Source organism: Heliangelus exortis, chromosome 6 (genome assembly GCF_036169615.1).
Source record: "Heliangelus exortis chromosome 6, bHelExo1.hap1, whole genome shotgun sequence".
NCBI lineage: Eukaryota > Metazoa > Chordata > Aves > Apodiformes > Trochilidae > Heliangelus > Heliangelus exortis.
Window position 1 is genome coordinate 1,064,765 of NC_092427.1, and position 23,286 is coordinate 1,088,050.

The 23,286-nt window shown below is 47.1% G+C and overlaps 1 protein-coding gene across 2 annotated transcripts in view; it reads right to left on the reverse strand.

Moving 5' to 3' along the window:
- GALNT13 (polypeptide N-acetylgalactosaminyltransferase 13) overlaps positions 1-23,286 on the reverse strand; it is a 96,145-nt gene that overhangs the window by 10,113 nt on the left and 62,746 nt on the right. For both annotated transcript variants that reach the window (XM_071746331.1, XM_071746330.1), the window contains exons 9-11: positions 18,696-18,876; positions 6,323-6,462; positions 2,910-3,008 (exon numbers count right to left, since the gene is read on the reverse strand). In XM_071746331.1, coding sequence (XP_071602432.1) covers positions 2,910-3,008; positions 6,323-6,462; positions 18,696-18,876 — 420 coding nt within the window. The remainder of the gene's footprint in view (positions 1-2,909; positions 3,009-6,322; positions 6,463-18,695; positions 18,877-23,286) is intronic.

Consider the following 23,286-nt stretch of genomic DNA (forward strand, 5'->3'; position numbering starts at 1 on the left):
TCGTAAGACATCTAACACTGAGAATATTCTTATAAGCTCCCATTTTATACTTCATTATGTGGAACTAAATCTTAAGGATGCACCTGTGCACTTGAGGAAGAAGCCCAGCAGGCAATAAGGACAGCTATAAACTGGACAGAACTCAGCACAGAAAAATCTAATTTATTCTGACAACCACTTTTATTATCTATGGGACTCCCAAAGATACATTTTGAATTCACCTTTCATAATTGATTTTATATATTCTAATGAAAGGTGCAAGGAAAGCACTTTCCTTCCTCTCCTGAAACCTTAGGCAGAAGAGGAGGGTGGAAGCAGATTCCCACCACCCAGACAAGGTCCAGGACTCAAAGCTTCATCACCAGGTAAGTCCCAAAGACTTGGGTATTTCCTGCTCACTCAAATCCCTCTTTCCCCAGGCCATTTGAGCTCCTGAACAGACCCCAAACAGCCACCCAGAGAGGCACCTCCCAGCTCTGCATTTCCCCCAGAGGGACTTTGGGGTGCTGGGTGTTCCACAGGCAGCTCCATCCCTGCCAGAGAGGAAGGGCACTAATGGTGTGGAGGGGAAATACCCAGTTCCAACCCCCCCCTCTCCCAGGACAGCTCTTTGGGAGCTCATCAGGGCAGGGAACACCAAATTCTGTGGCCAGAACCCTGCTGCAGACCCAGCCCTGCAGCTGAGCTTTGGCACGGGCACATCCAGCCCTGGGTAATCCCAGGTGATTTATAGGACAGGGTTTAGGTTTTGCTGCTCCAGCAGTTTCTGTTGACCCTGAAAGAAAGATACTTAACCCTGCATTCCACCAGGAGGATGTTAAATGGGTAATCTGCAGTTTACTGCTGCCCAGATCAGAGCCCCTGAAGAGCTCATGGGACTCTCTGGGGCCACTTTGGAAATCAGGATCAGATTTACTGCTGAAGAAGAGGGTAGGGTATGATCTTTATGCCATGATCTTTATGGCATGATCTTTATGCCATGATCTTTAATGCCATGATCTTTAATGCCATGATCTTTAATGCCATGATCTTTATACCATGATCTTTATGCCATGATCTTTATGCCATGATCTTTATACCATGATCTTTATACCATGATCTTTAATGCCATGATCTTTATACCATGATCTTTATGCTATGATCCTTATGCCATGATCTTTATGACATTATCTTTATGTCATGACCTTTATGCCATGACCTTTATGCCATGCAAGTAAGTGCCACATGACCCAGGGGATGGTAGAGACCCTGCACAAGTGTCAGAAGTGACTTTCACACCCCGGAAAGGTCACATCAAGCTTGTCCTAACCACCAGGGCCAAGGATTTTTTTATTCTGGAGTTTCTATTCCCAAGGAGTGAAACTCTGAAATCCTGAGACCCAGAGAAACACTGCAGTGTCCATCAGCCACCACATCCTGGGGTCACCCAACTCTCACCATGACATGTGGGTGTTTTCCTGGTTTTGCTTTGGAATTTCATGTTTTTCACCTGCACCCAGGAGGTGCTGCTGCTCCCAGGATCTCCCACCATTCCTTACACCGAGTTACCCCATGTTCCTCCAAGCAGGCACAGCAAGCACTTGCATCCTGCATTTCCTCTACTGCAGTGTCCCACACCTAATGACAATCCTCCCATGTTCTCTGGGGGTTATTTCTACCCATTTAAAGCAGCAGCAATCCAGTTTTTTCTCTAAGCTCTTAGAAAAGAAAGCATTATTCTCACTCTGGCTGTGCTAAATCAAAGCTAGTGTTATTTAACATGCAGGCATGGCTGCTTTGTTCCCTTTTAATCACAGTTATTAGAATGGGGCTGAAGAACACCAAGAGCTCTGCTGTGCTGCACTCTGAGCAAAGCCAGAGTACCAGACAGTCCCAAACCAAACAGGTTTCTCACCTCAGCCCATAGGAACGATGTAAAGGCTGCAAGGGGAACCATAGCTCAGCAAAATGGGCTAACAAAACACAAGCAAGAACTACTTCTATTCATAATGGCTCTGCTTAGAAGATGAAAAGCTGCAGCAAAAGCTAAGTCAGGGAAAACAGGAGATGGCAGGAGGTGAAAAAGGCAGGAAGAGCAAAGAAGGGCTAAGTTACTTTCTGATAAGCCCTTATGAAATCTAGTTTTTGCCTAAGACATCACCTTTCTGAGCACTCCTGAACTCTTTAGCTCTAAGTCCCCAACATGTTGGAGCTCCCACCATTCCCTCATTGCTGCTGCTTTGGGTTTTTTTACAGGGAACCAACACATCTGAGCTGGAGCTGCACTGACTGAGGACACCAGGATGAACCCAGAGGGTCCCCAGGACCCCTTCACCTGGACCCCCTGGCTCTACCTGATGCATCCAACCCCCCCAGACCCACACCAACCCCCCCAGACCCAAAACCAACCCCTACACCCAAACCAATCCCCCCAGACCCACACCAACCCCCTCAGATCCACACCAATCCCCCCAGTCCCAAACCAACCCCCAGACCCAAACCAACCCCCAGATCCAAACCAACCCCTCCAGACCCAAACCAACCCCCCCAGACCCAAAACCAACCCCTACACCCAAACCAACCCCCCCAGACCCACACCAACCCCTCCAGACCCAAACCAACCCCCCCAGACCCACACCAACCCCTACACCCAAACCAACCTCCCCAGACCCACACCAACCCCCAGACCCAAAGCAGCCCCCTCAGACCCAAACCAATCCCCCCAGACCCAAACCACCCCCACCCCAGAGCAGGACAGAAATGAAGCCACAGCTCCCAGTGAATTCACAGCTCTGGGTGATTTCCAATCAGTTTTCCCCCAAACTGCTCTGCCTGCAGTGCCACAGCAGCAGACTGCAGCAGTTATTACACAAATCACACTTTTTTTTCCTTTTTTCTCTTTTTTTTCCTTTTTTTTTTTTTTCTTTTACCTGGTTTCCCCCCATGCCATGGCAGTTGAAGATTCCCACTTTCTCATTTTCCTTGCGGCCCATGTTGTCCAAACACTGGTTGGTTTCAACGTTCCTGATCTGTGGGAAGAAAGAGATTAAATGTTCCTGGAAAGAAAAAGAAAAAAAAAAAAAAAAAAGAAAAAGAAAAGGAAAAAAAAAAAGAAAAAGCCAGCAAATGTCAGATTTGTGCAGAAAAAACGACGTCACTGTGGGAGAAAGTACATTAGCCCTGCATTCAGCTACATGAATGGATTTTAACTTGCAATTTGTAGATGTGTCACACTCCCCAAAGAAAATGAAAATCATTACAGAGAATATAATGAGGTTTTTAAATTACATTTAAAGTTTAAGGATGAGAAGGAAAAATCTCACTCAATGCCCTGTGCTTCGTTTAACAAATACAAAAAAAAAAAAAAAAGAAAAAAAGGAAAAAAAATAAAAACCAACCTAAAAAAAAAAAAAGCTCCACTTTGATTCCTAACCAGTACAAACCCAATGGGCTGCCCAGGATGGGCACTGCTGCTGCCCCAGGAGAGAGAAACAGAGCCTGGGAGCAGCTCCCCAGCTGCCTGACCAACCACAGCTTTCCCAAAGTTCTGTAGCTCCTCCTCAGAACCCATCTGACCCCAAAGTAGAACAAAACCCCCCTGGACATGGCTGGAGAAGAACCCAGCTCTGCAGCCAAGGACATCAAATCCCTGCAGCTCCCTCGGAGAGGAGGAGCAGGAGGAGCCCCAGTGTCCCCCAGAGCTCTGCTGGGTCCCAGTCCCCCCGTGCTGGGTTCCTGCAGCCTGCACAACCCCAGCAGGGACATTCAGAGCCTTTTTTCCCAACCCTGCTCAGATATCTGCCAGCACAGTTCTCCCCTTCCCCTCCTCCTCCTCCTCTTCAGCCCCACGGGACCTTTTCCTTCCTTACCTTGTGTCCAAAGCCAGATGCACCCCCAGCTCATACCCCCAGAACTGGAGAATTCCAGGCTTTAAGGGACCTTAAAGCTCCTCCAGTGCCCTCCCTGCCATGGGCAGGGACCCCTCCCACAGCCCAGGGTGCTCCAAGCCCCATCCAACCTTCAGCACTGCCAGGGATGGGGCAGCCACAGCTTCTCTGGGAACCTGGGCCAGGGGCTCAGCACCCTCACCCCAAACAATTTCTGCCTAAGATCTCCTCTCAATCTCCCCTCTTCCAGTTCAGATCCATTCCCCCTCATCCCATCCCTCCAGGCCCTTGTCCCAAGTCCCTCCCCAGCTTTCCTGGAGCCCCTTCAGGCACTGGAAGGTGCTCTGAGGTCTCCCTGGAACCTTCTCTGCTCCAGGCTGAACACCCCCAATTCCCAGCCTGGCTCCAGGGCTGCTCCAGGGCCCCCTCTGGACCCTCTCCAACACATCCTGCCACAAAACTTGTGAAAACTGCTTCTGAACCTGTCCCCAGGAAGCCCTCACCCCCCTGGTGCTGGGGGTGGCTCAGCTGATGGGCTGAGCTCAGGTGGCAATCCCAGATTTTTATCTTAAATCACCTGAGTTTCAAGCACCTCCACTAGAAATGTTTTATTTTGTTTTTTTTTTCTTTTTGCAATCCCCTGATTCATTAAATCAGAGGACTGAAATGAAAAGTGACTTTAAAACTCACCTACAATTTCTATGTTTTGGGTTTACAAAACAATTCTTGGCTTGCACTGGCTTTGTCTTCATCCTCAGTGTTATGTGATTAAAATGTAAGAAAAGAATACTCAGAATTTACCCCATCTTGCACATTTGTTGACCATTCTGTCACAGTTTCATCCACCTAGGAAATTCAGACCCAATACAATCACTGTACATATGTTCTAACTGGAAAATTTAGCTGTGAATAAAGGCTTGGCAGCCTCCAGGACCTGCACATTAAATACACAGTGAATAAACTTAACCAACTACTTGAGAACTTCAGTTCCATACAGCTCCACAGTTTTGGAAATTTCACTTTAAAATGGCACAACTCATTTATAACAGCAACAGACGTGGAGAAATAAGGTGTGCAACAGCCAAGCAAAACCCAAATTAAAATGTAATTCAATCCTGATCATTATTTCCAACGTGCTGGGCCGTGCCAGTGAACATTGTTCAAATCCAAGACAGGGCTGCAGGAGGCTGGAAGCAGATTAAGGATGATTATCCCAAACCTGTCAAAACTATTTGCTCTTTTTTAACAGTGTTTATACTTGGAAAGCACAAAATCCACACTTGCACAATGTCAAACCCCTCATTGCATTTGGGCTGCTCTGCTTTAGGGAATAATTTACTCAGATTTATTCTGCAAACCCACATCCTCCACCCACCCCACGTGTGGACTCCTGGCCCCAGCTGCACTGCCAGGCAGAGGGTTTGTGGGACTAAAGCTCTGCTGGAAAAGAGGAAAATGTCTGAGAAAGGCACTGAGGGGGTTTCACAAATTGTCCTTTGCTGCTGCTGAGGGCACCTGAGGCTTCGGGTCTAAAACTCCACTTGCCTGCTTCAGCCAGCAGGCAGCAGCTCTGAATAGTCAAGTCTGAGTTTTAATTCCTAGATGCTGCCTGAACTGCTGTTTCCATGGAGACCAAGGCAAGTGTTGGTAAAAATAAGGTGTTTTAATAACTATTTTATTACTTCCTCATACTTTTATTTTCCAGCCCGCCAGTATCGTACAAAACCTTATTACTTGACACTTGTTAGATGAGTTCTTTCTTTGCTGTAAAATCATGTTTCACTTTATTTTGTCACAGTTAAATGGGAAACCCTGCTGAGGCTTTTATTTTCTACTACAATTGCAAGTTTCAATAGTAAATGACTCTCCTGGATGTAAAAAAGCCATTTGCTCCTTTGATTGCTCTTCTAGCTGCAGCTATCTTTAAATCAAACCATTCAGCAGCTTTGAAGAGTCAGCTTCAGTGCAACTCAACAGATTATTTTTAAGAATGAATTCTCTGAATTTTAAAGAGATTTCAGCTCTGGGTGGCACCAGCCCCATCAGATCACCAGGGATGTCTCTGATCCTGGGCTCTGGGCAGCCTGGCTGGGAAAACACAGCACCAAGGAACTAATGTGTTCCTTTCAGAGAGAAAAAAGAAAAAAAAAAAAAAAAAAAAAGAAGAAAAAAAGAAAAGAAAAGAAGGGTTTTTCTGCTCTATGTGTAAGTGATGCTGGGAAGTTTCCTGCCTGTTATTTGATAACACCAAAGCATCATTCACACACCTCACTCTGCCACTACTACTCCTCACCTTAAAAGATGCATTTTTAGTGGGGAACACAGGCATTCAGCACAGCCCTGCCTCAGGAGTTCCAGAAACCTGGAGTGCCCCACAGGAAGGACAAAGAGGCTGCAGAGGAGGCAGAGGAGCTCTGTACCCCCCTTCTCCAGCCCCATTTATTTCATCCTCCTACCTCGCCGAGTGAGAAGTAGCGCCGGGGGATCTGGGAGTCGGGGTAGATGTGCTCCAGGTACCAGGAGAAGGGTTTGCACTTCAGGCTCTCTCTCAGGGCTTTTCTCATGGACACGTCGCCATAATCCACCTTCACAACCCCTGGAATTGTTGAGAGGGAGGTGAGCAAAGCACAGCTGCTGGGAAGTAGCAAAGCACAGCCCCGGCATCTCCTGTTTATCAGCGCCCACAAGCATTCATTTAGCAAATTAATGTAGCAAAATGAAATGCTTGGGAAATGACACTTTTTTTTTCGCTTTTTTTTTTTTCAATCTGGAAAGGCAGAACCATCAAACTCCTTGCTCTCACAGCAGAGAAGTAAACCACATCCACTGACATTTTTACAAGCCATTTTTTCCCCGAGCATCCCACTGGTGTTTCCCAGCTCTCTGTTCCGAGGGCAGTAACCTGGCCAAGGCACAGCTATTTACTGACCCCCCTTTAGTGACCTGACCAGACAGAACCTCTTCTTCATCCTGAGAAACCCTGTGGCTCCTGAGGGGAGAAGATGTCACATCATGTCACAGTTAAATTGTCACAGCCAGGCATGGTGCGGGGGCCACGCGTCAGAAATGAGGTCATGAAGAGAAAAAAAATATAGAACAATCATCAAGGAGTGAGGAAATCAGTTATACACCCCCTGTACAGTGTATTCCTGTCTAAATTACATGAATATACAGTGCTGAGGACAGCTAGCCAAGAAATTTATTTGCCTTCTCCATAGTTCCTTGGAGAGAAATCCATCACACAGACACGGACTGTGGGGCCAAAGAGAGGAGGACAACAGAAACTCAGCTTCTGAACTCTCCATATGCAGAAAGTACAAGAGGAAAATACCATCTCCATTTTCCACTCTCTTGTCAAGCTGCCTTTTGCAGGTGACTTTAAAAAAGTCTTGAATCAGTAGCCAGCAGCAGCCTTTTCATAGTGACGTGCTGCAGGATGGAACCCAGCATCACAGACAGGACAGAGAGGCCACTCTTGGGGTGCTTGGGCAATTTCAAGGAGTAAGAAAGATAACAAAAAAAGAAAAAACCAAACCCCCCCAACAAAACAATATCCTCTGTAGCCTAATTTAATCTAATTTCACATGAAGAGAGGGTGGGAGGCAAAGCACCAGTAACTGCCAGCACCCAGCTGAAAGCTTCTCCCAGATTTATAACTCTATCATCCTCTGCTTCCCATTACTTATGGGATCCTTCTTTGGAATGATCCCAGAGGTGAAGCTCCAAGGATATCAGCCTCTTTTGCTGGGAAATCACACCTTAAAGCACAAGGCAATTATGGGATCTGAAGAAATTCTCTACACAGCAGTGAAACTATTCCAGAATATGAACAAAGCTTTAAGTTCTTTGGGATCACCAGGCTTATCCAGACTGCCAACCCTTCACTGGTCACCTCCTTGACAAATTCTGTTTATGCATCATTCTGCCATTCAGGACATGATGTAATTCTAGATAATCACCTCAAATACTCCACAAAAAGTCAAGAAAAGTGAGTGAAAGCACCCAGAGGGGCTGCAGGGACTAAGGTGGGGATGGAAGAGGGGATGCTGAGGACGAGCCATGGGGGAGAGGGGCTGCAAAGGACAGACATGAGGGACAGGGGCTTGGTTTTGGAAAAAAAAAACCACAAAAAAACAGCCTAAAAGCCATGTTGGGCAGAGGGGGTGTAGGGGTCTGTGATTGTTGCCTCTTCTGGACGTGCACCTCTGCTATATCTGTGCTGCTCAATCTTTATCCATAATTAAGCTCCTCTTCCTCATGGGAAGGCACTGGAAGCATAAGGAGCAAAGCAGTATCTGTGTGTTGTGGTGCTTTGTGCTGGGGGGGCTGATGCACCTGGCAGTGAGGGAAAAGGGGATTAGCACTGTTATATTCTGGGATGGAGATTACCACTGTTATTGCCTGGGATGGGGATTATCATGTTATATTCTGGGATGGCAGAGCCACAGCCTCCCCTGCACCCCCCCCTTTGCTATCTGAGCTGCAGACCCAGTCAGGAAGGCTGTTTCTCAGGGAAGATACCCTGGGGATTCACTCAGCAGGCAATTTCTTTCTCTTTTCCTTTACAATCCTTACAGGGATTTCCATTTCCAGGCTTGGTCCAGCCCTGCAATTGCTGGAATAGAAAGCAATAAACAAACAAACCAACAAAAGCAAACCTGACTCAACCTCATCCTGGAGTTTTGCACATCAAAAAAAAAAATTCAGCAAACCAAATTTGAGTTTTACATTTCTGTAAAACTTCACCATAGAGATGGGGAGTGTTTGCTGGGTCTGGCATCCTCACCTCCCCGGGGCAGCTTTACCCCAAGGCTCTTCAGGCCTTGGGATGCCCCAGGAGCTGCTGAGCCCATAGTTAGGGGCTGACCAGCTCTGCAAGGAGCTGCCACCCACCCCCTGCCAGCCTGGCTGTCCCCTCCCTCTCCACAGCTGCTGCCACACTCTGATGATGCTTCCTGGCCAGGCTCTCCTTTCCCAGAGCCCTTACTACATCTCCATCCCCCTTGTAGAACCCAGGCTGGCCCATTTGGGCAGCATTTGTTGCCATGGCACATGGTGATGCCAGCACAACCTCCTGCCAGCAAGGAAACCTTCACCTTCCCTCCTGCTCCATTTGCAACCACCCTCCCATGAATCAATCCCTATTTATTGCCTCTACTTGCTAAATAATCGATGGGACTCAGAGGAAATATAAAAATAGTTAATGACTAATAGGGCTGCTGACACTTAAATAAGAAAACACAAGTAAAATGTCCTCGGGTGCAAACCAGAAATGAAATGAAACACCACCAGGAGCAACAGAAAAGTGCAGCGTGGAGGAGAATGGATTAAAAATATCTCAGGGAAGAAGCAGATTGTTTTACAGGGCAGCAGATGTGCTTCAAGTAGAACAAATTAACTGGCTGCAGCATTGCATCACACCTGCATTTCTCCTAATGGGCACGTCCTACAAATTGGCACCCAAGGACATCATTTCCAAACTGGCTAAATGAACCATTTCTGCAGGAAGGACAAGAAACTAATTCATGATGATAAAATGACCAAAAAAATTTCACCCGGAATGAAACAGAAGTCGCAGAACTGAGAATGGTTTTCTTTATGTAAGAACAACACTTGGAAAACCTGATCCAAATCAGGCTTCTGCTATCCTTTGCAGCCTTGAAAAGCCTGAAGCCCCCCCAGTGCTTCACTGCTCCAGGGGGTCCAAAGGGAGAGCCCCAAGCCCAGGGAGCAGGCTCAGCCCCCAGACCCCAACTGTGCTGCAGGGAATTAAAGATGACCAAGTGCTGGGTTAAAAAGGAGTCTGCAGCCCCAGGCTGCCCAGCTGGGCACCCATCACCCACTGGGAACACTGCCTGGTGGCATTTTGGAAAAACACTTCTGTATCAGCAGGTGCCCGGGAGGATGCTGGTGTCCAACACACTCTGCTGCCTTCTCCTGGGTCAGGAAAATCCAGAAAATACTGCCTGTAATGCTGTACCCTTCTAGGATCCAGGGATTTGGAGGGATGTCTGGTTTAGAAGCAGATATATTAATTGGAAACACAGGCATTTGCTACTTAGCCAAAACATTAACTCCTTTACAAGTCTTATTATCTTGCCAAAACCCATGGGTGACTCATGACAAAGTAAAACAAACCAAAAAAAGTGCTAACTCAAAGAAAACACACCAAACCACAACCCAACCCACCTCCCTCCTCTGCCTGAGAAGCTCTTGCAGCAGCTCCTGGGTGACTTGAGACAAATATAGGTGGTGGTTTTATAATATAAAACAGGGTTTGGAATGAAGGCTCTGAGCTTTTCCTGGGAAAACATCAGCTGTACATGTTGGAGAAAATATGCTGGCAATTTAGAACATAAAAAAATCCTATTGCTCCAGAAAATGAGTCAATATTGTCAATATTCCTGCAAATAAAGCATTGCACAGCAGCATGCTGCACTTTAAAGCTTATTCTGTAGCAAAAGATTAAGACTTTAAATGTTATTTTACCCCAGAAACATTCCTGTAGTGTATAATACCTACACACACGTATCTGGGAGAAAAAGACCAAGGCTAATTTACTGTTATGCTGCCAATTTTGTCCAGGCACTAGAGAAAAAAGAAAAAAAAAATCAATTCTACTGAAATAGATATCAATGGGAACAGTACCGTGGGTGAAATTAATCCTGCATTAAGATGTTTCCCCAGCCCATCCCTCAGGAGGGCTTTTGGGAGAAGCCAGGGTTGAAAAGCAAAGCAGCCCCTTCCTCATGCTTAGAACACCCAGCACCAAAGAGAAAAATAAAGTAGGAAAATTATGGAGGTACTAGAGGGATTTTGACTGTGAACACCACAAAATCCTGCTACATTGCAGCTCTTTGGAATAAAAAAAAAAAAATCAGAAAATTGCATGTTCCTGGGAAATTCAGTCTTTTTTATTCTCATGCAAGAGCAACAGGAGTGGAACCTCTGCTGCTGGGCCTGAAGCAGCTGATTTACTACAGAAGAACATGCCTGGAAAAAACGTATTTTTACCAAACCCTTTCATAAAGGGCCATCACATCCAGGCAAATGCAAACATTTGCTTTCTCTTGGCATGGGGTGCAAGAAGCCCAGGTTTGTCCAGCTGGTATTTCAGTCTCAGGCACAGAAAGCATGAGTGCACCACTTCTATTACCTTTGTATTTCATGGAATAAAAGTATTTCATGGAATAAAAAGTCTTCCCCATCAGCTGGCAACCCACATAGGCATTAGGGATTTGTCCCATGCCCCACAGGGGATATTGTTAGGGAAAAATAATCCCAGGCAACCTGGCACTGAGCTGCCAGCCCACCCTTTACACTCCATTTTATTACAGATTTAATAAAACGTTCTTTGTAAATATCAGTGCTGGAAACGACACAAAAGATAAAACAGGGATCTGATCCATCATCATTCCTGGCTCTTAATTACACAGAAGCACCTCTCTGGTTGTTCACCTACAAATGTCATCTTTCTCCCTTAAAACCCCCCTGGGCTATAGACAAAAGGGATCACATCCAGGAGGAAGGTTTCCAGCTGCCTTTTAACTGCAGCTTCAGGGCAGGGCAGGTTGAATGAGCCAAGACCTTTACAACAGCTACAACACAGGAAAATCCAAATTTTCACACCTCTTCTTGGAAGCACCTTCACATTAAATCAAGCTAGAATTCTAGCCCCCTCTTTTTTTTTTTTCCCTTTTTTTTTTCCCTTTTTTCCCCCCCATTTTTTTCCATTCCCCCCCCCCCTTTTTTTTTTCCATTTTTTTTCTATTTTTTTTCCTTTTTTTTTTTTTTTTTTTTTTTTTTCCCAGCCCAAGGGTGGCCACTCACATTTCACTGCAGGACCAGCCCAGCCCAGGTTAAATGTACTTATTTGGGAATTAGTGCCCTCCCAGCTCTCAGTCCTCTCGTGCTAAAACACTAGATGGGTAAGGGGAGAGTGAAAATGTTTATCAAGAGCTCTTGCTTCCTAAATTGATGGAGTCATTATCAACCTAATTATACAATTACACTTGAAAGAGGTTTGCACATCAACTGCTGAGTAAACCTAAATATTACACAGGCACTTACCTTGTAATCCCAAATTAAAACTCTAAATACTATACTTAAATTCTCAGCAATTCTTTAACTGAAGTGCTCAAAAAAACCAACGTCACTTTGCATTTTAGCTTTGACTTTAATAGAGGAGGTAGGGGATGGGACCTGAATGCTGATGATTAAGAAGATGAAGCAGTTCAGCAAGGCACTCAGCATCCAGAGAAATGGAACTATTATGTGCATTATCCTTTTCAGCTGACTCTGCAAAGGCAGGCCCATTCCAGGCGTGTAATTATTTCCATTCAGTGATTAGACACAGTATTTTAATGCCTGAATTGACATGACTGCCCACATTTAGGAATATGCAGGCTGGGGGGGGATGAGATGGGAGGGAGCAACTTGAGAGAGAAGCAGCTGCTGGGAAGAGTCTGCAGGGTGCAGATTCCTGCAGAGCCACCCGGGCACCCACATCTGGGCTGGAAACCAAACAATTAAATCATAGAATCACAGAATGGGCTGGGTTGGAAGGGACCTCAGAGCTCATCAAGTCCAACCCTTGATCCACTCCCCCCGTGGTTCCCAGCCCATGGCACTGAGTGCCACATCCAGGCTCTTTTGAAATATCTCCAGGGATGGAGAATCCACCCCTCCCCTGGGCAGCCCATTCCAATGGCTGAGCACCCTCTCCAGAAAGAAATTCTTTCTCATGTCCAACCTAAACCTCCCCTGGCACAACTTGAGACCTCTTGTGCCCTCTTGTCTTGCTGAGAGTTGCCTGGGAAAAGAGCCCAACCCCCCCCTGGCTCCAACCTCCTTTCAGGGAGTTGGAGAGAGTGATGAGGTCTCCCCTGAGCCTCCTCTTCTCCAGCCTCAACACCCCCAGCTCCCTCAGCCCTTCCTCACAGGACTTGTGCTGGATCCCTTCCCAGCCTCCTTGCTCTTCTCTGGACCTGCTCCAGCACCTCAATCTCCTTCCTGAGCTGAGGGGCCCAGAACTGGACACAGGACTCAAGCTGTGGCCTCCCCAGGGCTGAGCACAGGGGCAGAATCCCTTCCCTGGACCTGCTGGCCACGCTGTTCCTGAGCCAGCCCAGGATGCCATTGGCCTTCTTGGCTACCTGGGCAATGCAAGGTTCTGCACGTGAGGCAGACATTGGTATAATCATTGAGTCACTCAGGCTGGAAAAGAGCTTGGAGATCACCCAGTCCAACCGGGGGCAAAGCACGACCTGGGGGGGAGCAGTTTAGGGCTCCCCTCCTGCTTCCCTGCTGCCTTCCAGCAGGGACACTGATAGTGTGATGGCAGCAGGGACACTGATGGATAATGTGATGGCAGCAGGGACACTGACAGAGAGCTGGCTCCTAAATACACTGCCAGAGATCAGCCACCAGTAACCCCACGGGTTTTATAACGGAGATGCCAGTGGCAGACTGGTACGGAGGGAAGGAGAGAGAATTGCTGAGAACAACCAGGAGTGCAGAAGGCATCCCAGGGAGGCAGGGAAGAATGCTTTCTGGAGTCAGAAAATAGGGAGGATTTGTACAGCTTGTCCCCAAGTGTGTCCCCCAGCCCCAGCTCATCCCCTGGCACCACTGCAACCTCAGCACCCCAAGAAGCTTCTGAGCACCCCTGATGTCTACTGACACACAGGGAAGATGCAGCAGCTCCTCCTTTTTTTCAGAATAAATTCCCCTATTTCTGTTCTTTCCTAGGAAAGGGACCTCCTCCTCTAGTCCCATTTGAAGTGTATTCAGCATTTCTGAGATGTTTTTAAACTCTCCTGAATTATTTGGCTCCTCTGCTTTCGGGCTGCAACCACGCTGCAGGCTCCTGCTCGGGCTCCTGCCAAGGAAAATCCAAAGCTCCTTGTCAAATGCAATATTTATCCTAAAACAGAAAGGTAAGTGTTCCTTACTAGTCTTTCCTTCTTTAAAATGTATTGGGTTTTGGTTTGATTTTCATTCTAGGTTGGATGTTTTCAAAGCTCTGGTCCCCAGCTCAGCATGTGGCACGAAGAGGGGCAACCCAGAGGATGGGCACATGCAAAGGCAGCAGAAATAAGATTTTATTCTTACCCACACAGAGCTTCTCCAAAGACAAGGGGAGCCATCTTAAATGTCTAAAGACTACAAAAAATTTCAGATGGGCTCCTCTTCAGTGGAGTTATATTTTCTGCAAGCAGACAGCCTCAAGAAAGCAATCTGTAACTCAGCTGATCAAGAATTTCACATAAAATATAATCACTAGGTGTGCACCCTAATTATGAAGAGATGAATTTAACACAATGCCACCCTGAATAACCATTGGCTCCTCTCTCTCTTAGGACATCATCTAAGAAAATCAAATTAATCAGGGCCCAGAGGAGAGCTGGGTAAATGAGTGTGTGCTGATAGATAATAGCTTCAGAGACCTAATTACTAAACTGCAACTTTCTTTGTTCTCTAACAGAACTATCTAGAGATCTGCTTTTTCCAGATAAACAAACTAAGAGAAATGCATGGCAGCCAGAAGGATAAAAAAGCAGCTTAGTAATACTGGGAACAATTTCTGACATTTAGAAATAGCCTAGTAAAAAAAAAAAAAAATCTACTAGTTCCTGTGCATTTTTATTGATTTTCTTTTTTTTTTTAGTTAAAATGTTATGAACTTTATTTTCTAAAAGCCCTAAGTACCTTTTCTCCTCTGTTTGCTTCTTAATGCTGAGGAACAACATCATCACATTCTAATCATCAGCAAATAACTTCAAAGTGACCAGAAAATACAAAGGACACTTACACTGAAATTCCTCCCAGTGACTGGAACAGCAAAAGACATTAAGTTCAGAATGAAGCAAACCTCATCCTGAAGCAAACACCACCACTGCTGCCCTGACTTCACCTTTCTGCTTCAATAACTCTTTCCTCACAGGTTCTCTGAGTTTCGTGCAAAGCTGTAAATGTAAAAAAATCCCAGAATGGTTTGGGTTGGAAAAGACCTTTTGGAGCACTCAGTCCAACCCTTCCCCCACCCTGCCCCATGTCCCTCTGCACATCTCCATGGAATGGGAGCTTGGGAAGCCCCTGGATGGCAGAGTGAGGAGTGGTTTGGTAGGGGCAGGGTGACAGGGTGTTCCCACCACAGACACCCACTGGGGACACTGCTGCCACCAAGGGAGCTGTAATGGCAGCAGCTACACTGCCTTTCCAGAGGGAGTTCAGAGCTTCTCTCTAAAGCAACTGGAAGCTTCCCAAACCTCCATCCCAGGCATTTTCTGCCCAGCTTAACCACAGGATACTGGCCAGTTAAGAAGATGCCACATCAGTATCCATCACTCTACCAAACACAGACATTCATCATCCCTCCATCCATCCATCCATCCATCCATCCATCCATCCCTCCATCCATCCCTCCATCCATCCCTCCATCCATCCATCCATCCCTCCATCCATCCCTCCATCCATCCATCCATCCATCCCTCCATCCATCCCTCCATCCATCCCTCCATCCCTCCATCCATCCCTCCATCCATCCCTCCATCCATCCCTCCATCCCTCCATCCATCCCTCCATCCATCCATCCATCCCTCCATCCATCCCTCCATCCATCCATCCATCCATCCATCCATCCATCCATCCATCCATCCCTCCACCTACCCATCCATCCATCCCCTACAGAAGATGCCCACACACCAATAACACCCTAAGCCACTGCCCTGACACCAAATCAGAGCAGGAGCAGAGAAAGGGAAATCCAGAGTGAGGAGATTGCTCCAGGTTTTGTAGAGGTGCTGGAGAACTAGTCCAGCTGGTTAAAGGTGCCATTAGATATATTTTTCCATGACCATATTTTGTTTCTACACCTGAACTTAACCTTTTGCTCAGCACTGAATTCCTCCCTGCAGGAACTCAGAAGATCTCAGTAGAAATTCTGTATACAAAAAAGAAAGAAAAAAAAACAAACAGAAACCCAGACCACTGAAAATCAAGGTCTATGAGGAGTCCTGCTGGAACCACGGGGTTGGAAGATCCCAAAACAAAAAAAGCAATGGAAGAGAGAACAAGAGAGGGAAAAAAATCATTTAGAAAATGGGCATTTCCAGGGTGAATTATCAGAAATTCATTTAGTTCAAGCAAAAAGTTTCAGCAAAGGGAACAGGTATTGGGAGGCTGCATAAAAGAACCAGCTCAGTAAGGGAGACCTGAAGAAAAGGATGGGTGATCCCATGGGATGTATGCCATGAGTCTGACTGCATCCTACACGGGCTCTGAACTCCCTTGCACATCATGTTAGATGTTTTTGCCAATTTTTTTCCTTTCCTCTTGCAGAGAACAGAAGCCAATTATGTCCAAAGCAGACAGCCAAATTTTCTGTCTACTCTGTAAGCTTTAATTGGGTAGATGTAATTACTAATTATGGAGGGCCCCAACCCTGCCTGTCTGGCACTGAGCTCAGTTCCCATCTTGGAGAGGCTCCTTCCAGTGTGGTTGGGTTGCACTCAGGGTTTTTATCCCGAGTTCTGTTACACCCAGCCCCAGAGAAACCCACAGGGCACTGTACCAGAGTGACAAGTGATGCTCCCAGGGCCAGTGCTGGGAGTGATGCCCAACTCCAGGGCTTTGGCAGCAGCCCTGCTCCTCCAGCCTGAGGCAGCAGCTCATCCTATGGGCACTCAGAGGCACAGAGAAAAGGACAGGCAGGATCTGGAGGTGCCGATGGCTTCTGGGGACCCTGCTCCCCAGCAACCCCACTGCCCTCCATGGGAAATGGGGGAGAGGAGGGGAGGTGGTTCCCCTCCTTGGCTAGTTCAGCTCTTGCCACCAGTCCTGAAGTCATTTTCTCTTTTTCCATGGTTTCATCCCTCCCACCAGGCCACTAAACCTTTCCTTATGGGCTGGGTCTGGCAGATAACAGACTTACTTCTTCTTGGGGGGACCAAGTGTTCTTCCTTTATTGCCCCACTGAGCTGCACAAAGTTATTTCAGAAGCCCAGAGGAAACCATCCCACACCTCTGTGCCTGGTGATGCCGTGGTCCCTCCTCAGAGGGGGAGCCAGAGCCCTACAAGCCCTTCCCAAAGCTCTCAGTGCTGACCCAAACCTCTGCCTGATGCTGCTCACCAGCCTGCTGATGTCTGGGCTTTGTTTAATCCTTGTATCTGTGGGTTACACACACACACACACACACACACACACACACACACACACACACACACCTCCAGTCACTGTGTCCCCAAGGCAGAGCCACAGAAATAGCTTTTTTTATCACCCCTAACAGGGCACTCAAGCTGCACACAGACTTCTCATGCTGCTTTGGATTTTTTGCCTTGGAAAGGCTTTTCCAGAACAGCCTCAGGGTGTTTCACAAGCCCAAGGTGTGACAGCCACGGAACACGAGTGACAAACCAAGAGTTTTCACAGCCTGGGGTCACACCTTGGCACCTGAGGGTGACCGAGATGTCCTGAAAGCCTGGAAAGAAAACCAAAATGAAAGGAAAAAACCCAAAGCAGCTTGTGGCACCAAGGAGGTCTGCAGCAGGGATGAGCTGAGGTAGAACGACAGCAAACTGGGCTGGAGATGGAAGCTGAAACTCCCACAGACAGAATGCAGCCTGGGCTTTGGGTCTTGGTGACAGTGAGGATTTAAACTGGTTCTGTTGCTGCAGAATTTGAATGGGAAGAAAGCAGCAAAAATTATCCAGGAGTGCACAACAAATCCTGACACAGTCAGTGCCTGCTCTCTACCCCAGACATTTTAAGTAATAATTTGTTAATTCTACAAAAATTAACTGGCTTTCATGCCTGAGAACTGTGTATTCTGGCTTTTGAATTGAAACAATTTAGGGCTTATTAACTGTATAATTTCAAGGTGTCAATAACACTGTTCAGAGGAAAAAATCCCTCACAGAATAGCTTCCCATTTTATATATCAACCTTTAGAATCAAAATAACATTATGAAGTATATTAACCTTATTTTTTCATTAACTTGAGCTAAATCAAATCAAATCAAACTGTTGGTCCTTATCTGTAGAAAGAAAAGGTCTAGTTCAAACTGCCTGATGTAAAAGGACTTTTTGAAATCCAGGAGTCCTGAAACCCCATCAAAATATTTACCCAGAATGCAGCCCCCAGCCCCTGCTGGATGATGAAATAGGAGCATGGGTTTTCTCTCCTGTAATGGTGAGACAAATGGCATCACACTGGGCAGAACTGGGCTGTGCCATGTTGCTGCCCTGCAACACAAGTGCAAATCACCAGTGAAAAGGAAGAGAAAACTTTATGTTCAGAAGGGAGTATTTGTCCTGGGGCTGGGCAGTGGGGAGACAGAGGGATGTGGGGACTGAGTCCTGTGCTCCTGAGGGCTCCTGCCCTTCCAGCCATGGCCCAGAGCATCTCTGCTGTCTCTCCTGCTGATGGCTTCTCATGGGACCTTTGGGGACCACAAGGATCACCTGGGCAAATCCTGCACTTCTTACAGTAAATGCCTGGGAAATGAGCAGCTAGGGAAAGCTTTCCTGCATGGTGCAGGCTGCAGCTAAACATCCTGAAAAGAAACCTTGTGAGCTTCAGGAAGGAGGAGCCTTAACTGGTGTTGTGCCCTTGGAACAGGGCACAGGAGGCTGTGACACAGGGAAGGACATTCCCTTGGGTTTTGGAAGCACTTTTGCCCTTAAGCTTTCAGTACATGCACAGCTCTACACCTGTGTGTGCCTCACCTTTACACCTCCCTGTGTCCAGGCAGCTTTAGAGAGCAGACATTATCCTCATTTCAAAAGTGATACATAATACCAGGTTTGATCAGCAATGATTTCTTACCTGGGGATATAATGTAGAAGAAGTCCTTGAACTCATCCATCCAGACCTCTGCCAGCCTCCTGTTGTTCTTGTTGATGACATGGCCCGTGCCCCCAGGGAAGGTGTATGGAGTGGCCTTTCTGAAGACGTGCCCCACGTGTGAGCAGGTGACAATCTCCAGGGAGCCACCACACTGCCAGATCTGAAACCAACACAGAGAAAACCTTCAGAGACAGAACACAGCCCCACCTGGCTCTTACAGCATCAGGGCTCAGGCAGGCGATGGGGGCAGCTGCCTCCCACTTCACTTCCCTACGTGATGGCAAAACCATGGACAAACCACAGCCTCAGAGAGGTGACATCTAAGTGAAGGGTTCAGGTCTCATTTGTGTGTTTGTATTTCCCAGGATTTCAAAATCCTAAAAGAAATGGGGAACAATTTTTACTTTGAAATACACATATTTATATTTTCTCCTCAAAGCAGAGCAGCTGCCTCCCACTTCACTTCCCCAGGTGATGATGCCACAGGGAATTCCAAGCAAAAGTTTCCTTTAAACTTTTAACTCCTGCTGGCAATGAAATGGCTCAGATTTGCACTGCAAACTCAGAGCTGGGCTGAAGGGGAACCTGGAGCTGTGTCCTTACAGCAAAACCATGGACAAACCACAGCCTCAGAGAGGTGACATCTAAATGAAGGGTACAGGTCTCATTTATGCATTTGTACTTCCCAGGATTTCAAAATCCTAAAAGAAACGGGGAACAATTTTTACTCTGAAATACACATATTTATATTTTTCCTGAAAGCAGAGCCGTGTTGGTGACCATGCCAAGGAAAGGCCCAGTGGATCTTGGCCAGCAGCACAGACAGCAACAAGAGGCAGCAAGCCCAGGGACTCTCAGCATCACAGAAGAGAACCACAGATGCAAACTGGATGTTCTGTTCTCTGGGTGAACTACAAACCAACCAACCCAAACAAGCTGATAGACAAAAAAGAGCATTTGATGGACTTCTCCCAGATACAAACTGTCCCTTTTCTTGACACTACTGGAGTCTGAGTAAGTCTGTAAGTAAGTCCGATGTAAGTCTGAGTGCCCTCAGGAGGACTGCCCAAGCCTCAAACCATCACAAAACCCTGGATCCCAGTACCCTGTTGCTAAAGGAAGGAACAATATTTTTTTTCTGCCAGCTCAGCAGAGTCCTGGGGTGACCCCCATCACCTCTTCTGCAGCCTCCCCTCTTGCTGAGCTGTGGGAAGAGCTGGAGGAAGAACTGGAGCAGGTCCAGCTCTGCAGGGATGGAGGCACCAGGGGGGGCAGATGGAGACTGGCACTGGGTGCTGGCAGGGTGCAAAGTTCCCATGGGATTCACTCTACCTTTTCACAGACATTTTCAGCACCACCAAAAGCATCACCACCTGCCCAGGGTGCTTCAGCTCCATCCCACCCTCTGCTTGAGTGAGCTGCACCTCCCCAGTGCCTCTGGGTGATACAGCAGAGTTTTGGTTAAATCTGGGTGTTTGAAGCAGTGTCACTGGCACAGCCTTGGAATCAGAGCTCCTCCACACAGACCTAGGTTACCATAGTAACTTAAGGCAGGTTTTATTTAATTAGGGCTAAATCCTCTCCTGTAATCCCATGGCTGCAGTTGGTGATGCACACCCCTGGGGTAAGCAATGGCAGCAGCAAAACATCCTGCAGAGCAGCACCTTGGGGTCTGCAGCTCAGCAACGGCCCCTGGTGCAGGGGATGGGTGCCAAGGGACACGTCCTGCAGCAGCAGGGAGCAGGATTTGGGGCCACATCAGGAAAAACCAAACCTGGGCAGCTGCAGAGCTGATGTGGCCCCAGAGCAGCCCCAGAGCAGCTCCTGGGGCAGGAGCAAGGAGCATCAGGGATTAAAGGGGTACCTGGACCCACAGTCTCTGCCCAAGGACCCCCCCATGCTGCTCCTGCTCTGCCCCTCCAGCTGCTTTAATTAATGAATATTCATTATTAATCAAGCAAAATTAAATTAATAATCATTAATAACAATTCCTTGAAGAAATGGGGTAGGACACTGCATGCATAGGGCTGCACAGAAATGGAGCCAAGGCTTGTGTTTGCCCAGGTAAGTTACCCCTTTGGAAATACAGGCATTAAAATGATTTAGAACCACCTTCGGTTTCACTGGCATTTTAAAACCATTCCTTTTATTGCTTAAAATGGTTGCATTAAACTCTGTCTGGTCTCTGGCAGCCCCCAGTCAGGATTTTTCCTTCTTCCATCATTTTTGAACAGAGTCAGCTCAATTTGCCCAAATCCCAGCACACATCCAGCAGCAATATTTAAGATTAATAATAATTTGTAGGCAAATAAAAATACAACAGCTTTGAGGCTTTACTTGTGGACCTTAGAACAAGTAGAAAAAATATTTCATTTTAGAAAATATTTCTTTACATAAAAGAGTAAACCTTTTGGTACCTGTGTGTGTTGGTAGATGATGGGGTTAGATTAAACCTCTCACCTATGTCCACAGATTAAAGCCATCAAAAAAAAAATTCCCAAGAGATTACTACAGTCAGAAAGTTCATACCTAAGCACAGTTATGCTAAAGTTAAAAGTCTGCTGCTCAGTGATGTGTAAGGAATAATTAGGGGGGAAAAAATCCTGAAAACTCTAATGTGAAAAATCTCTATAATGAATTCAACTGAACCAGTGTATCTTGAGCATTTTCTCCACAGAAATGTAAGAATCCTGACACGCAGAAAAATTAATGCAGTCCAGAAAAATGAAAAATGTTTTATCCTTGTAACGCAAGCAGGCAAATGGATTATGAACACAACTGGGGAGAAAACTGTGCTCACAGAATTAGCTCAGCTAGAGAATATTGGAAAGCAGAGTTAGATTCCCAGTCTGCTGGCCAGGTGATCAGAGATTTTCCATACACCAAATTCTCCTCATCAGCACACAAATTCACCCCCATGTCAGCACCTTTCTGAAACTCCTCCTGCCAGCTGGGCAGGTGCTGTTTGAGGTGATGCCCCTGGTGATGGAGCACTGGGGCTCTGGGTCCAGCCCAAGGGTCCTGCTGGGGATGCTCCCAGGGAAGGGTTCAGAAGTTTCACTGCACCTCTGGCTGAGCTGCAAGACAATGAAGCATCCTTGCTCCTGCTCCCTCCCAACCCAAACCCTTCTGTTATTCTGTAAGGCTTCCTACATCAGTAAAACCAGGAATTCCAGGCAGTGAAACCACCACATTGATCCATCAGCCTTCAGAGGAGACCCACGGGGAAACATTTCCCCTCCTGCACTCCCACAGCTGCCACCAAACCAAAAGCAAACAGCATCTGACTCCTGGCACAAGAACTTACTTGCTTTCCTGGCCTTCTTTGCCCTATTTGGATTATTCAAAAACAATAATCTGTTTTTTTCCCTGGATGCAGAGATTATTTTTAATACCCTTTCCAAAGCTGTGAGCTCCTTGCTGATCACCAAGTTCCCAGGGCCTCCTCTGGTTGACAAAATACACTGACAGAACGTACCAGAAAATTAAAATTCTTTAAGGAATGCTAGAAATAAAACCACAGTGAGTGGTGAAGAACAAATGAGGTCTTTACCCCCTAAAGAAGACTCCTGAAGCTGTGATTCTTGGACCAGCACCAAGCTGACCCCCTCCCATTTGCTGACAGCCCCACGCAGGGTAACAGGAGCTCTGGAAAGCTCCTGAGGGCTGACTGATTACTGTCATTTCCCAGCCCAGATTTAGCCTCAGTGTTTGCCTGACTGCAGTGAGGGGTTCCAGAAACCTGCTGGATAATTGCAGGTTTGTCAGGAGGCTGCTGCAGGAGCACCTGGCACTTCTCACTCCCCATTAGAATCACAGAATCATAGAATGGGCTGGGTTGGAAGGGACCTCAGAGCTCATCAAGTCCAACCCTTGCTCCACTCCCCCCGTGGTTCCCAGCCCATGGCACTGAGTGCCACATCCAGGCTCTTTTGAAGTATCTCCAGGGATGGAGAATCCACCCCTTCCCTGGGCAGCCCATTCCAATGGCTGATCACCCTCTCCAGAAAGAAATTCTTTCTCATGTCCAACCTAAACCTCCCCTGGCACAACTTGAGACCTCTTGTGCCCTCTTGTCTTGCTGAGAGTTGCCTGGGAAAAGAGCCCAACCCCCCCCTGGCTCCAACCTCCTTTCAGGGAGTTGGAGAGAGTGATGAGGTCTCCCCTGAGCCTCCTCTTCTCCAGCCTCAACACCCCCAGCTCCCTCAGCCTCTCCTCATAGGATCTGTGCTGGATCCCTTCACCAGCCCAGTTGCCTCCTTTGGACCTGCTCCAGCACCTCAATCTCCTTCCTGAGCTGAGGGGCCCAGAACTGGACTCAGTATTAGCTGCCCAGGTTTCAGAGCAGACAGGAATTTAAAGGCTTTGGTATTTTATTGAGCCCTGATGGACTTGACTGGTTGGTTGGGTTTCTTTACAGAAATTCCTGGATCCCTGCAGAAATGCTCTAAATGCCAAGGAACAGCATCATGTGGCTGCCTGGCATCTCCATGGCAATCAGGGGGTGCTGGAAGCAAATTGTTTCCATTCTCTTCTTGCCACCATGCCCTCATCTTAGGCTCACACACCC